Genomic DNA, 13,584 nt, shown 5'->3' on the forward strand with positions numbered 1-13,584 from the left:
AAATATTATTATTATTATTATTATTATTATTATTATTATTATTATTATTATTATTTAGCTCATCCTCTGTTTGGTACACTGGTTTATTTTACTTCAGCTGTTTCCTGCTTTTGTTGTCATATCAATACTTAGAGCCTTAAAATGACCAAGTGCTCTACTTCTTGTTTCTCAGGATCACCACCAGCGGCTCAAAAACATGACCCTCCCATCCGAGTCGCAAACCAAACAAGGTCCCGTTCCCACGAGCCAGAAATCTTCCACGCCCACCAGCGCAGATCGCCAGCAGCGGACCCCAGCCACGTCAGTTTGATGGAAGCCTCCTACGCAAAGCTTGCAGAGATACAGCAGAGGCTGCGGAGCCAAGATGCGAGCAGGCATTTTGCCAAGTCTCCCAAAGCTCAGGGCAGAAATGCCTCTTCCGCCAACACGGGGAGGGCCGTAAGGAGTAAGCCTGCCCAGGGGGCCTCCATGCCGATGGCTTCCCCCACCACTCGGCTGGGCCCAAACCTCCCTTATCTCCCCATGCAGCCTCAGCCGGCTTACAAGAAACACAAGCAGAGGGCCAAAGAGACTCACCAAGTCTGCAAAACCTTCCAGCCCCCCGGGACGGTTTTCGAAAAAGAGCACGTGAGAGACCTGCCCGCTGTCATCTTGTACGAAGGCCAAGTGGGGCAGATGATTCAGAGACATGAGCACCACCACCACCACGAGCACCACCACCACTATCACCACTTCTACCAGACATGAAATGGACCCCCTGCTGCCTTCCGTTAGCCAACCATCCCGATATGAAGGAGGCCTTTTTAGCTGCCACACTCTGGAAGAAAAGTGTTCTTCTTATTAACCTTGTTGCTACTCCATTCATATTCCGCTAGCACCCATCTTAGGAGTTATATGAAAACACTAAGATTAATAATAATAATAATAATAATAACCTAACACTTATTTATATTATGTGGGACTGTGTAGCTTACTTTATTAATTTGTGGATTTAAAGTTTGGCTTGTACAAGAACACCCGTGCACAAGAGCAAACAGCCATAGCTATCATCACGAGCAGTGCTTGAATGCAGGTTGTCAATGCACTTCTGGCAAGGATCCCTTCCTCCACGGTAACTGGAAGAGATGCTGCAAAACAATAAGGCTATGACACCCAGCTTGTCCCATTCGTTGCCTCATTGCACGCAAGCCCATCATCAGGGGAGCAATGTTCGAAGGTTCTGGACTCCGGGAATATAAACAGCTGCTACCTCTCGTATAATTCAGAACTTCTTAATGATTGTATTGTGCTATGTCGGGGTGGGGCTGGGGGGGTTGTTTTTATTTGATTGCATTCATGTAGCCTGTATATGTTTTACCCCTCACCTCCTTGCAAGCTATATCTTAATATTAATTATGTGGAAATAACTAACTATATTTGTCAACAGAGCTACGTTTTTCAACTTATTTCCCCACCCCCTTTTTTACCCTTTTTTTTTTAAACAGACACCTTTACGGTCTGCTTTATATATTGGGTACTATTTAAACATATATTTTCTCTTTCTTATCAGCTGTTGTGTGTTGGAAAGCCATCATTAAGGAGCATGTTTCATTGCAGTCAGGATAAGGGCTCTTCAGAGGATCTGTGGGGTCCTGGCACCAGAAGAGTGAAATAGGCCTCAGAGGCAAGGGGGCATAGGTAGACTGCACCCATTTATCCCTGCTCACAGTCACCACTCTGAACAACAGCAAGAGGTTTGCACTCGTTTGTAGCATTCCTCTCTTTCTCACTGTTGCAAAGGCTGCTTCTGTAACCCTCAGTGAATTGGATTTTCCCTTCTTGGGTGTCACCCTGTGATGACATCACAAGTTGGCTTGTTGCTGGCTTCAGCCAATCTCCTGTGGGTCTTCCTTCACCAAACACACACACACACACACACACACACACACACACACACACACCATGCTGCATATCAGATGCCTTCCTCTAAATTTGCATTGGGCGCCATCTTAACAACAAAGGCATATAAGACAGCAATATTATTACTCAGCTGGGGCATTGCTAACCTTCACTTTTCAGCTTATAGTTTTCCTACACCCCCACCCCTGTGTGTATGTGTGTGTGTGTGTGTGTGTGTGCGCGTGCACACACACACACATATTCATTTAATTTTGCAGGTTGTGGATTTCTTCTTCTTTTGCTTGGTTCTCCTGCTTCTTCATTTCCCACATTGTTCTTTTATAGAGAGAGTTGTGGACAGAATATTGCTCTTCTCACCTTTTAAACGTTGGCAAATATATATAAATATAAATATATATAAATATGAATATATATATGAATATACACACTCTCAGGTACATTTTTTGTGTTTTATACAAATCTGTGGGTTGTTTTTTTTAAAAAAATATATATATTAACATTTTAATCTTAAAGCAGCGACTCTTTGAACATACAAGTATGTGTGTTCCTTCACCCCACCCCAATCTCCCAGCTGCTTCTTGATTTTTGGTTCTGCAGCATCTACTACTTCTGCATATTCCTTTAAAAACAAACAAAAATCATCTGTCTTCTAGTCTCCCCCTCCACATTCCTATCCTATGACCTCCACCCCATAAAGCAGGTTAAGTCATGATGTAAAAAGTCATGACTGTCTGTCAAAGGTAAACCTGGAGCAAGCATGGCCAAAGAGTTAAGCTTGATTCCCTGCCCCCCCCCCCTCGGGACCAGCAGCTAGAGAACACAGGGCCAAATTGGTTAGACCATGGTGCTGAGAATGCAAATGTTGCAAGTTCGATACCTGTATGGGACAGCTGCATATTCCTGCATTGCAGGGGGTTGGAATAGATTGTCTTCCAACTCTACAATTGTACGATTCTATAAAATCCTAAGAACAGAAGAGCCTGCTGGATCAGACTAGTGCCCTGTCTAGTCCAGCAACTTGTTCTCACGGTGGCCACCTAGATTGCTGTGGGAAGCCAGCAAGCAAGACCAGAGCCCAACAGCACTCTGAGGCATACTCACCTCTAACACTGGAGGTAGAAAATATACATTGTGGCTAGTAGACATGGAGAACCTTATCCTCCATGAGTTTTTCTGATCCTCTTTGAAAGCCATCAAAGTTGGCCACCATCACTAAAAACTGTGTCCTGAATCTTCCAGCATTTAGCTTCATTGGATAAAAATCCAGCTACCCGAGGAGCTCTGGTTTCCTCACTCAGAGGCAAGAAGGCTACATGTAGAGGGGGGCATTATGAAGACAACTGGACTTGCTGTCTGTCTGGTGGCCCTTGGCTCACCACCCTCTACCCCTTCTCATTAACCCACTAGCATTCTTAAGCCTTCGTCTCTCTTCTTCTACAGCAGCCTTCCCCAACCTCGTTCTCGCCTACTGTTATTGGACTACAGCTCCCATCACACCTGACCATTGCCCATGCTGGCTGGGGCTGATTGGAGTTGTAGTCCAAAATATTTGGAGGAGGCTGTGGTACAGGAACTAGGATCAGACCAGACCTTCTCATCTGACTCCGCCAGCAGACAGCTCTCTTGTCTTTTCTGCATAGCACCCATTGCCCCCCACACAGATGAAGAGCTCCTCCCTGTGAGCAGCAACAGGAAACCCTCCTTGCCTCCCATGCGGGAACCAAAACACAAAGTGGTGCATTTCAAAAGGAGAGACTTCTCTTGCTGTTCCCGTTGCAGTTAAGGAAGAAAGTTAAAGAGCTCCTTTGCCTGTGGCCTTGACCCTCACTGGAGTAGGTAAGGAGGTGAAGGCAATGCTGCTGGCCCTTCAGCACTTGGACATACCATTAAAAATAAGTTGTCAAGCAGAGCAGCAAAGGGAGGAGACCGTTTTAGGCTTCCTGCTCTAATCAGGTGGCAATTTGGTGTTTACAAGAGAGCGAAGGATATTGAAGATGGGGGTGCACAGTTTGGTGTGTGCCTTTTGCAGAAGCTACCAAAAGGAAGATCTTGGGGAGGGGTTGTTCTAGGGCTGCACTTCCCCTCTGGCCACAGTCCTTGGCCCCTTTACCAGTCAACAAGCTAGTAAGCCAGGACCCCTTTGTTGCATTTGCAAGTTAAAAGGAAGTCTCTGACCACACACACACACACAAACAAACAAACAAAACAGTGTGGATTTTTTAAAAAGCATTTACTTTTGCTTTTATCTTCTTTCAGTATTTGTGATTGTTGTTGTTTACAATATTGTGAGATGTTCTTCCATTTAAAAAAATAATGGGGAGCCCCAGCTCAAATTTTGATCAGTTCAAAATGGGATGTTCTGTTTGAAGAAGGAAGCGTGATGTGTACAGTGACGCAAAATACATTGAAGAGTCTGACCTGGTTGTGGCTGGTGATCAGAATTAACACTTGTTCATTAGTTCTACAACTCTTGTCTCAAATAGAAAATCTAAGCAATGCTTTCCTCTTCCTTTTAAAACAAAACCAGCCATGTTTTACATGAATGTTATTTTCCTTCTGTCAACATTTGGTCCAGTTATGTCTGGCGAGATCTTTTAAAGTGTGTTAATCTGCGTGACAGCTAGCCCATTTGGTTTATCCTTTGAAATTCTAAAGTTTTTTTAAAAAAAGATTATTTATATGCTGAAATTTTTTGTATAGAAAACTGGGGAGGGGAAAGTTGGTTAGAACAGTCTTTACTTAACCACTGAGTTGTTCTAGTCTATTTTGCTGCTTGTGTTATCAAACCCTTCCTTTCCTCCAATGTATATATAATTATGGACTACAAAAAAGAAAAAAGGCATATCACATGCCTAGTAGAAGGAATAAGCTTATTTATATGATAGTGTTAAACAAAGTCTGATGTATTCAAGTGATTTTTGTTATACTGCATGCAACCCCACGAGTGTAACACATTCCATTGGAGAAAAGATGCCATGTCTTTAGGTTCTTAAGAAAGTGGTGTTTGTCGTTTCCTTTCCTGTTTTCTTCCTATCTGCTGTATGTTTTCCACATACAATCAGGCAACTCCATCAATGCAAAAGAACATATCTCTCTTTGACTCAGAAGGAGGTAAAGAAATTGCATTAGCGATGGTTTTAAGAGTCTTTAAGGGGACACGGGTGGTGCTGTGGTCTAAACCACAGAGCCTAGGGCTTGCCGATCAGAAGGTCGGCGGGTCGAATCCTCGCGACAGGGTGGACAGGGTGAGCTCCCGTTGTTCGGTCCCAGCTCCTGTCCACCTAGCAGTTCGAAAGCACATCAAAGTGCAAGTAGATAAATAGGTACCACTCTGGAGGGAAGGTAAACAGCATTTTGTGTGTTGCTCTGGTTCGCCAGAAGCAGCTTAGTCATGCTGGCCACATGGCCCGGAAGCTGTGTGAGGACAAACACCAGCTCCCTTGGCCTATAGAGCAAGATGAGCGTGCAACCCCAGAGTTGTCAGCAACTGGACCTAACGGTCAGGGGTACCTTTACCTTTAAGCAACACTCCTCCCAATACCCCCTCCCTTCGGCAATTCGTTTCATTCAAGAGAGAGTCATGGATGTGTTGGCTACAAGATTTTGTTGGGTTAGTCCAAGCATTGGCAGTGTGTTTTGGGGTGGTGTTAATCTAACCTTTAAGATTTTTTTTCCTGGATAAGCACCTTTTAAATCATTTTATAGGGGATTATATGTATGTGGTTAGGGGTAAAGGATAGAAATCAACTCAAGGTTGTGCAAGGAGAATGCCTCTCAAGGCTGGTTTTGTGTAGGTGCAAAATGGCAGTGACGTGATGTGAATGGTTAAATTTGCTCTTGACCAAAAGTAGCCAACACACAGGACAGTTGCCTAGTTCTCATTGTTGTGGCAGTAAGCTTGCTTTTGAGGTGCATTGTTTTAGATTGCCAGTTGGGGGTTCAAATGCCTGAAAGCTCTTCCATAAGATAAAAAAAAAAAATTCTTTTGAACCTTGGCAGGTAGCATGCTGGGGAAAAGAAGGCTATGCTGGAACCATAAAGTTGCCAGAAGAGTCCTGCTGAATCAGACCAAAGGCCAGTCTAGTCCTACATTCCATTTCCCATTGTGACACCCACCTCCCCTAATTGCCACAAGCAGTGCAGCTATGCACCATCTAGAAAGAAAAAACACATTACAAAAAGATCACAAGGTGTCCTGAACCCCTGGCCGGCAAGCCAGTATGTCAAATCCCCAGTCCTGTTTTAATCCACATGCCCAGTGTCTCACAGAGATCCTGGCACATCCAAGTCAAGGTCCATCAACATGGGTAGTTGAGCAGGAACCTCAGTTCTGCCCTTTTTCACTTTGCCTGCTGATTGCAGCATCTGGGCTTGATGAGCCATGTGACCCTCACCTGTTCCAAGCCTACTCCAGCTGAGGAATCACAAATCTAAAACTAGTTAGCCTCACTTGGCCAGCTAAGGAGCTGGGCTGTTGGCCCTTGCCTGCCTCAGCCTCCTGGAACACATCACCCACTGCTGCCTACACTTCAAAGCCCACCATGATCATGGAGACAGGGGTTACTCTGGCTCTGTTGATGAGTCCTGCTGCTCTGGTTCCTGTGCACTGACCCCCATCCCTTCATCATCCTCCATTACCCTGTGAGTACTTCCTACACCAATCTTCTCCTTCCCCATTCCCAGCTTGCCCCAGTATGTCCCAGTCCTGGCTACACTCCTCGCCAGGATCCTCTTCCTCCTCCCTGTTGACTTGCTTGTTTATGACACGAGGGTGCAGATTTGCACAAAATGTGCATATGTCACATGTCCAGATGCAAATATTGAAAGATTCAAATAGGAATGAAATGGTAGAAAGACTGGCCAGGTGATCTGTATTCTCTCTTGGGATAGAAGTAGAGATTTGTTTTGGTTCACATTTAAAGGCAAAGTGAAATGCAGACATCCTTTGAAATGCACACTCCTCTGATTTTGCAATGCAGTTTTCCACACACATAATGTGTACAAAAATGTACATGCTTGGATAAAGTGTGTGTATGTGTGTTAATAAGAATTACATACAAAAATGCATTATATTGGGGGAAATTGTTTTGCACAATTGTGCACATTAGGGGAAACTGCATACAATAATATATATGTTGGGGGGATTCATTTTAAGTCCATGAGGACTTTAAAAATATCTGGTGTGGAAATATGGAGAAATGGACTTAAGAACTGAAAAATGAGAAACTGAAATGGGCAGATTCACCCATACCTAGTGCCTACTCAGACTGCAGCCCAGGAGTTGATGAGCAGTTTCAAGGCCCCTGTACTCAGTGATTTCTCTTTACCCAAAACTTTGACCAGAAAACTCTTCAAATACATGACAGTTTCAAACAGAGAACTGCTCTCTATAAAGGAGGACACACAACCATCCTAGTAACATCCCCATTGCTACAAGTGCCAAGCAAATAATATTCAATGGCCTATTACCTGGGGGTTACATAGAGTTATTGGTGTCACCGCTGTGGGCTTCCTGATTCCATGATAGGGCCTTTTCAGTGGAATGCCCTCCTGAGTGACATGCATCTGTCTCCCTCATTGCTGACTTTCAGGAGAAATCTAAAAACATTCCTTTTTACCCAGGCATTTGATAGCAGACACTGTTCCTGACTGCCCCAAGATCACTGGTTGCTAATGTTCTTTAACTATTTAGAATGTTTTTAATGCTTTATCACTGCTGTGTTTGCCACCGTGGGTTCCTTCAAGAGGAAGGGCAGAATATAAACCAATAAATTATTATTAATATGTTAAAACCTCAATTTACGCTGTTAGTCACCTTTCTGCTAAACTAAAACATAACAAACAAGAGCCTGCTGGGTCAGACCATTGGCTTATCTAGTCCAGCACCCTGTTCTCACAGTGGCCTGTGGGAAACTCACAAGTGGGACCCCTACAGTGATTTCTAGCGTATTGCATCACTTACTTAAACCAACCCTGCTGCATTTGAGGGTCATTCAGAGTGGGGTCCCCAAATACCAATCCTCATGACACCACTGGTTCAGACACAGGTTTTACCACCCAACTGGGAACTAAAGCTTTCCTTCTTTTGGATCAACTGAGTCAGGACATTGAACCTGCAAGCTTCCAATGGCACTGCAAGTTTTTCTGTCAGAAAAGATGGCAGTAAAATGGCTCCCAGGAACAGAGGGAGGGGGAGAAGGTTCACCTTTTTCCCAATCAATGGGTGTTTTGTTCTTGATCTCTGTAGAGCTAATCTTTCAAAGAATCTAAGGTGAATACTGAAGGAAATTAAACAGGGTGTCTTATGTGGGGGTTGGCTGGTTGAGATGTTTTGTTCACTTTCCAAAATGCAAACTATATCTTGCTGAGATTTTGTGAAATGCAAATGAACTTTAGTAACATGGCATCAATGTGCTTTTTTAAACAAACAAAAACAAACTTATATCAGTTATGTAGAAACGTACAGTATTTAAATACTGTCTTGCATTTGTATTAATGTGCATTAATTGTGAATAACTGAACATGTTACGTAGCACAGTTTATGTTTTGGGTTATTTTTTATTCACAGAACTCTTAAGCCTCCATAACATTTTTGTAAAAAAGGAAAAAGGAAAAAAAAGTTTGCTTTTCAGTATTTTGTATAGTTAATATAGATGGTTTTGACTAAATGCTTTATTTATTTAATAGCAAAACTGTGCCAAGAGAAACCCCTGTTAATTAAAAATTTTACTAGTTCAGACGTTTTCTCCCCTTTATTTTGTTAAGTTCAGCGTCATCATTCCTCCAGTTCTCATTTCATTTTCATTCATTTGTATTCTAGACTTAAAAAAAAAAAAAGTAGAAGAATTGTTTTGGTCACATGGTTGAGGACCTTCACTGATGCTGCGGCAAACTCTTCTTATATTGTGGTTGTTGCATTATTATTGGAGATTTGTTGGGAGTGTAGAGGTTGCCAAAAAATCCAAAATGCATTGTTTGGTAGAGACAAAAGGCTGTTCAGGTCTGTATAAAATTTACAAGTGCTACTTTAGATATACAGGTGCAAATTTAGAAAGTTGCTTTACTTTAATTAGAAATAGACTGCATCTCACTACAGTGGGGAATACTTTGCCCACTTAGCCAGGTGCTAATAGGCAGCATGTGCTTTCCTTTCATGGGAACCATCCATGCTATACATTTAAAGCAGTAACATAACCACTTAAACAGACTTTCCCTAAATAATCATGTGGAATGTAGTTTCTTAAAGTTGCTGAGAGTTCTTAGAGGATCCTTATTCCCTTCATAGAACTAAAGTTCCCAGGGTGGTTTAGCTATCAATTTTTCTTCTCATGGAAATCTGTGAGGGGAATAGGGTTTCCTAAGCAACTTTCAGCACCCTTAGCAAGCTACGCTTCCCAGCTTTCTTTCTGGGGGCTTTGTGTGACTGTTCAAAGTGATAATCATAGTGCTTTGGTGCTGTTTACCTTTAAACCAGACTTGGACTTGTCAGCCTATAAAATGGTGGGAGCAATGCAAAACCTGATTTCAGTTTTCAAAGAAGCCTGAGGCCTAGTCATGAACACCTGGAGAAGCAACCTGTCTCTTGAGTAGATGGAATCTTGATTTGATAACCGATTTCCCCAGATGGGGACAAACTTTTGATCGACCTAAAGTTCGGCCTTTTGGCATGATGGTTAGAAATATTCTAAGACAGGCCATGTTTATCAAGAGCAAGCAAGGGAGGAGTCCCCCCACTCCCCAATTCCAGGCCCCTGGGCCGAACTTAACATTTTAGATCTCTGTTTTCTAAAAAGCAAGTGTTTTTGTCTCCATGAAAACACCACCTCCATTACTAATTCAGTTTCTGTATTGCTGCCCTGAGGGCACGACGAGCATTTGGCTATGTTTTTCCTTGTTTCTTTGTCTCAGACCCTGAAGCAATAGTTTCCAAATTAGAGTGAATGTTAATTAGTTTCTTCAAATGACTGTGTGCAGTATCTACAATGCAATGGTGACTGTTGGCAAGGAAATTCTGGCCAGTGATCGAAACTGACTGTCAAGTTGGCTGGAAACACTCCTGGGTTGAAAAATAACTTGGCGGGGGGTGAGGCTGGGCTTGCTGCTGGGTTTCATTTTTTTGAGTGGTCCTGTCTTTCCCTGGATACAACCTTGATGGTTGGTAGAAATGTTGCAGAGTTGTTAGAAGGCCCTGATGAAACCCTGGAGTATTTAATGTATGGATTAGGTCATTCTACCACACGTTTCACCAAACACCTGCTCCTTCCCTGCCTCCTGCAAGGAGCATACAGACAACCAACCAGTGGAACGTCCCCATTTTGGGCCATCTATATGGGCTCTTGCTTCCACCTTTTTGTTTTTCTTGGGAAACCATCAGTCTAAAAACATCCAGCATGAGGGCTAATCTGCACATACAGCAAAATCCTGACTGAACTGTTCTAGACGGAGAATTACATTTTATAAATATCTGTGAAAACACTGCATTATATTTTGATACTTCTATATATTGGTGTGCTTTTTTATTATTGTTTTTATGATTAATTTATCTTACATATGTTAGTTGCCCTGAGATTCCTACAGAAGGAAGGGTGGGAAATAAGCAGAGGGATAAAAATGATGATAATAATAATAATAATAATAATGTGGAGTAGCATTCAAAAACAGAACCCCCATCTGCAGCCTACCAACCGGTCCAGGGTTCTAATGCCTCATTCCGCTTATGTAAACACCAGCGGTAAAGTCCATTCCTCAGATCTCTTCTGTAATCTTCTGTGCCTTCAAAACCTGCTTTTAAACAAAAGACTGCAATTATATTTTGAAATCTAAAATCTGGGTTCAAAGAAGCTTACAGCAATAAAACAAAAAAGTACAATAAAAACCATAAAAAGTTAAAAGTTAATTGCTTGCAAGTTTCAACTTGCACCTGGAACTGTCGCATCAAATAAATATGCAGTTGGCTGCTGCCCCTTTATCAGCTCATTCTAATATAATGTAAGATTGTGGCATTTGAAAATGTTTTATTTTGTGCAAGCACATCTTCTACCCTTTTAAAATCGCATTTTGGGGTGCTTCCCATTCCCCACCAACATCAACTAAATGCATCTGCTGGATCAACAGCAACAAAAGCCATTTTCAAAAACATAACAGAGTGAAGGATTCCTCCCTCCCACCAATAGAAGCTTTGTACACAATCTTGCTTATTCTGCATCCAGTGCACTCCCACTGCTGGTTTCAGAAGCGGTGCACTCCAGACATTTGGTCACAATCCGTACCTTTCCTGACATTTCTTACGAAATATGGCCAGCTTCAATCCAAATTCAGGAAAATAATGGCCTAGCTGCATTGTAAGCTGTCAAGGAGTACACAGCCAGAGTTAAGGTGTATATCTACGTCTTCATGCACATACGCACACCCAATTCTGATGTGAAATGTAGCTGCAACATTGGCAGAAGCAATTTAAGGGAGCTTGCAGATTTTGGGGAGGGGGAGGGGGATATGACAAGGAGGTTGGGGGGGCAGGGGAGGGGGGGGAGATAAACCTTATTATGTTTCTTTGCCAAAGGAGAAAAGAAACGATATTGACTTAAATGTGGGGAATTTAAAAGGGGCCATATGTTCTCACTTTGTGCTTTGTTTCTAATAGATAGACAGAAATCTTTTGAAGTGTGGATTGGCTCAGTGGGGTGCAGGCTTCTGTAGAGAAAAGATGCTAAAAGGGAGGATGTGAGAGGGCATATGAAACTCTATTAGCCATGCAACAGCAGAGAGAGAAAGGCAAATCCAATGATAATGTACATCTGTTTCAGGGAGTTTATAAGCTTTGAACATTTTTTATGTGCTGATAAGTGGATCCTTTTCTTACCATAACTTAGAACTTCAAAGGAGATTGTGTGGATAATGCAAATTGCTGAAATATGAGATTTTCCTACAAAGAGGTTTTCCAAAAAAAGAAAAAAGAGAGAGAGAGGAAAGAATTAAGGCTAATTGATGCCACAGTCTTTTATGTGCAGTGTAAAAACTCGACAAAAATTGATTTTTTAATATTTTTTTAAAGGGCATTGACAGAAAATATATTGGAGGCTGTTCCCCCCCCCTCTCTCTCCACCCCCACCCTTTGTGGGCATGGTCTTTGGTTTGAAAGAGAGAGGCTTCTGTAAGTTGAACATTTGTCTTCCAATATCAGTGAAGCAATAATAATGTAGCATAAATTAAGAGACATAGCCTAGCTGTTAATGCTATCAAAGTCTGTCATGTCAGGGGAATGTTAAGAAACCACAAGTGGAAAGCAGCACGGAGTATGGAACGATCTTATCTGCTTCAGTCAACTGCCAATTTCATCTCCATAACAGGATCACAGTATATTGCCATTGCTATTATCACCTGTCTGCTCCATCTGGATGCTGAACAGGAACAATTAACCTATGGAACTCACTGGCACAAGATACTACAAAACCTCAGGTGTGAGTGGCTTATTGGTGATTTTTGTTTTAAAGATAAGTGGATGTACCTCTCCAAAACAAACCATTCCCCAATCTTTGGGGACAAGGTGCCACCAAAACAACACCACTCACACAAGGCGGAGCTATTTGCAGGTTTGCAGAAGCATAAAAATCCTAAAAGAGGCAGCTCCCTGACACAGTTCAGTGAGAGCTGAACTTGCTCAGTGGCAATGGAATGCTGACTGTTGTGAGGAGTGGAAATGGAGTGTCTGGAATTGTAAACAGAGAACACAACCCACACTAAAAAGGTTTTGGTGCAGGCCCCATTATCCAAAGCTAATAGCCATTACATCTGGCAATGAAATCCCATGTTCAAGGACAGCAAAAAATTCAATTATTCATTACTGGCAGCGGGGCAGAAAGACCGGACTTCAGGGGCAATAGTTAAGCATCTGAGAGCCACGCGGCATGATTTCTTGTCCCTTGGTTGGGACTTTGACTGCTTTGGATAGTCTTCCCTAGGGCTTTCTTGTTAGTTCTGACTAGCAGTGACTAGGTGAGATCTCTGTGTGACTCTCACAGGCCTGCTACCTTAGATGCTTTCCAAATGGAACTGTCCAGGAGCAAACCCAGGACTTTTCCCAGGTGCTAAGCATCTGGTCAATACGGAAAGGGGAGAATGTCAAGGACTGTATTTAGGTAGGGCTTTATTCGATCTCACAAACATTTCCTTTCCTGACAATTTCAACATTTTACGGGATCTTTTTGAAAGTTTAGCGACCATTTCCACCTTATTTTTCCCCAGGAAAAACCTGGAAGATTGTGGGAGTGTTGCATTATAATGTAACATGAGAAAAATCCCATAATTTAAAATTTAGCATGACATGTTGATATATCCATCAAACCGCAGTTCCATAATGCAACAGGTGATGCAGTGAAAAAGGAACTTTAGAAGTTGAGACAGAAGTGCTGGGATTATAACCAGGAAAATGTAACGCAACAAACCCCCACATCTGAATGAAGCCCTGCAGGCTTCCAATGATTTGTTTTCTAGTGGGAAGGAAGGTACCATAACTCAGTGGAAGAGAATCTGCCTTGAATCCAGAAAGGCTGTGGATCAGTCCTTGCCATTATGGCAAAACTGGGTTAGGTGGATTGATAGACTATGGAACTAAGTCAGTTTCATAGAGTTGACAAATCTGTCATTGGAAATTCAGAATCAAACTCCTACCAGCATGGTTCAGTAGGA

The 13,584-nt window shown here is 42.4% G+C and overlaps 1 protein-coding gene across 3 annotated transcripts in view; it reads left to right on the forward strand.

The window, feature by feature from the left end:
* NKD1 (NKD inhibitor of WNT signaling pathway 1) overlaps positions 1–4,913 on the forward strand; it is a 120,786-nt gene extending 115,873 nt beyond the window's left edge. For all 3 annotated transcript variants that reach the window (XM_081924080.1, XM_081924079.1, XM_081924081.1), the window contains one exon: positions 173–4,913. In XM_081924080.1, the coding sequence (XP_081780206.1) occupies positions 173–747 (575 nt within the window). In that variant the 3' untranslated portion in view covers positions 748–4,913. The remainder of the gene's footprint in view (positions 1–172) is intronic.
* Positions 4,914–13,584: the final 8,671 nt, after the last annotated feature.

This window comes from Podarcis melisellensis (genome assembly GCF_964234715.1).
Source record: "Podarcis melisellensis genome assembly, chromosome: 8".
Taxonomy (NCBI): domain Eukaryota; kingdom Metazoa; phylum Chordata; class Lepidosauria; order Squamata; family Lacertidae; genus Podarcis; species Podarcis melisellensis.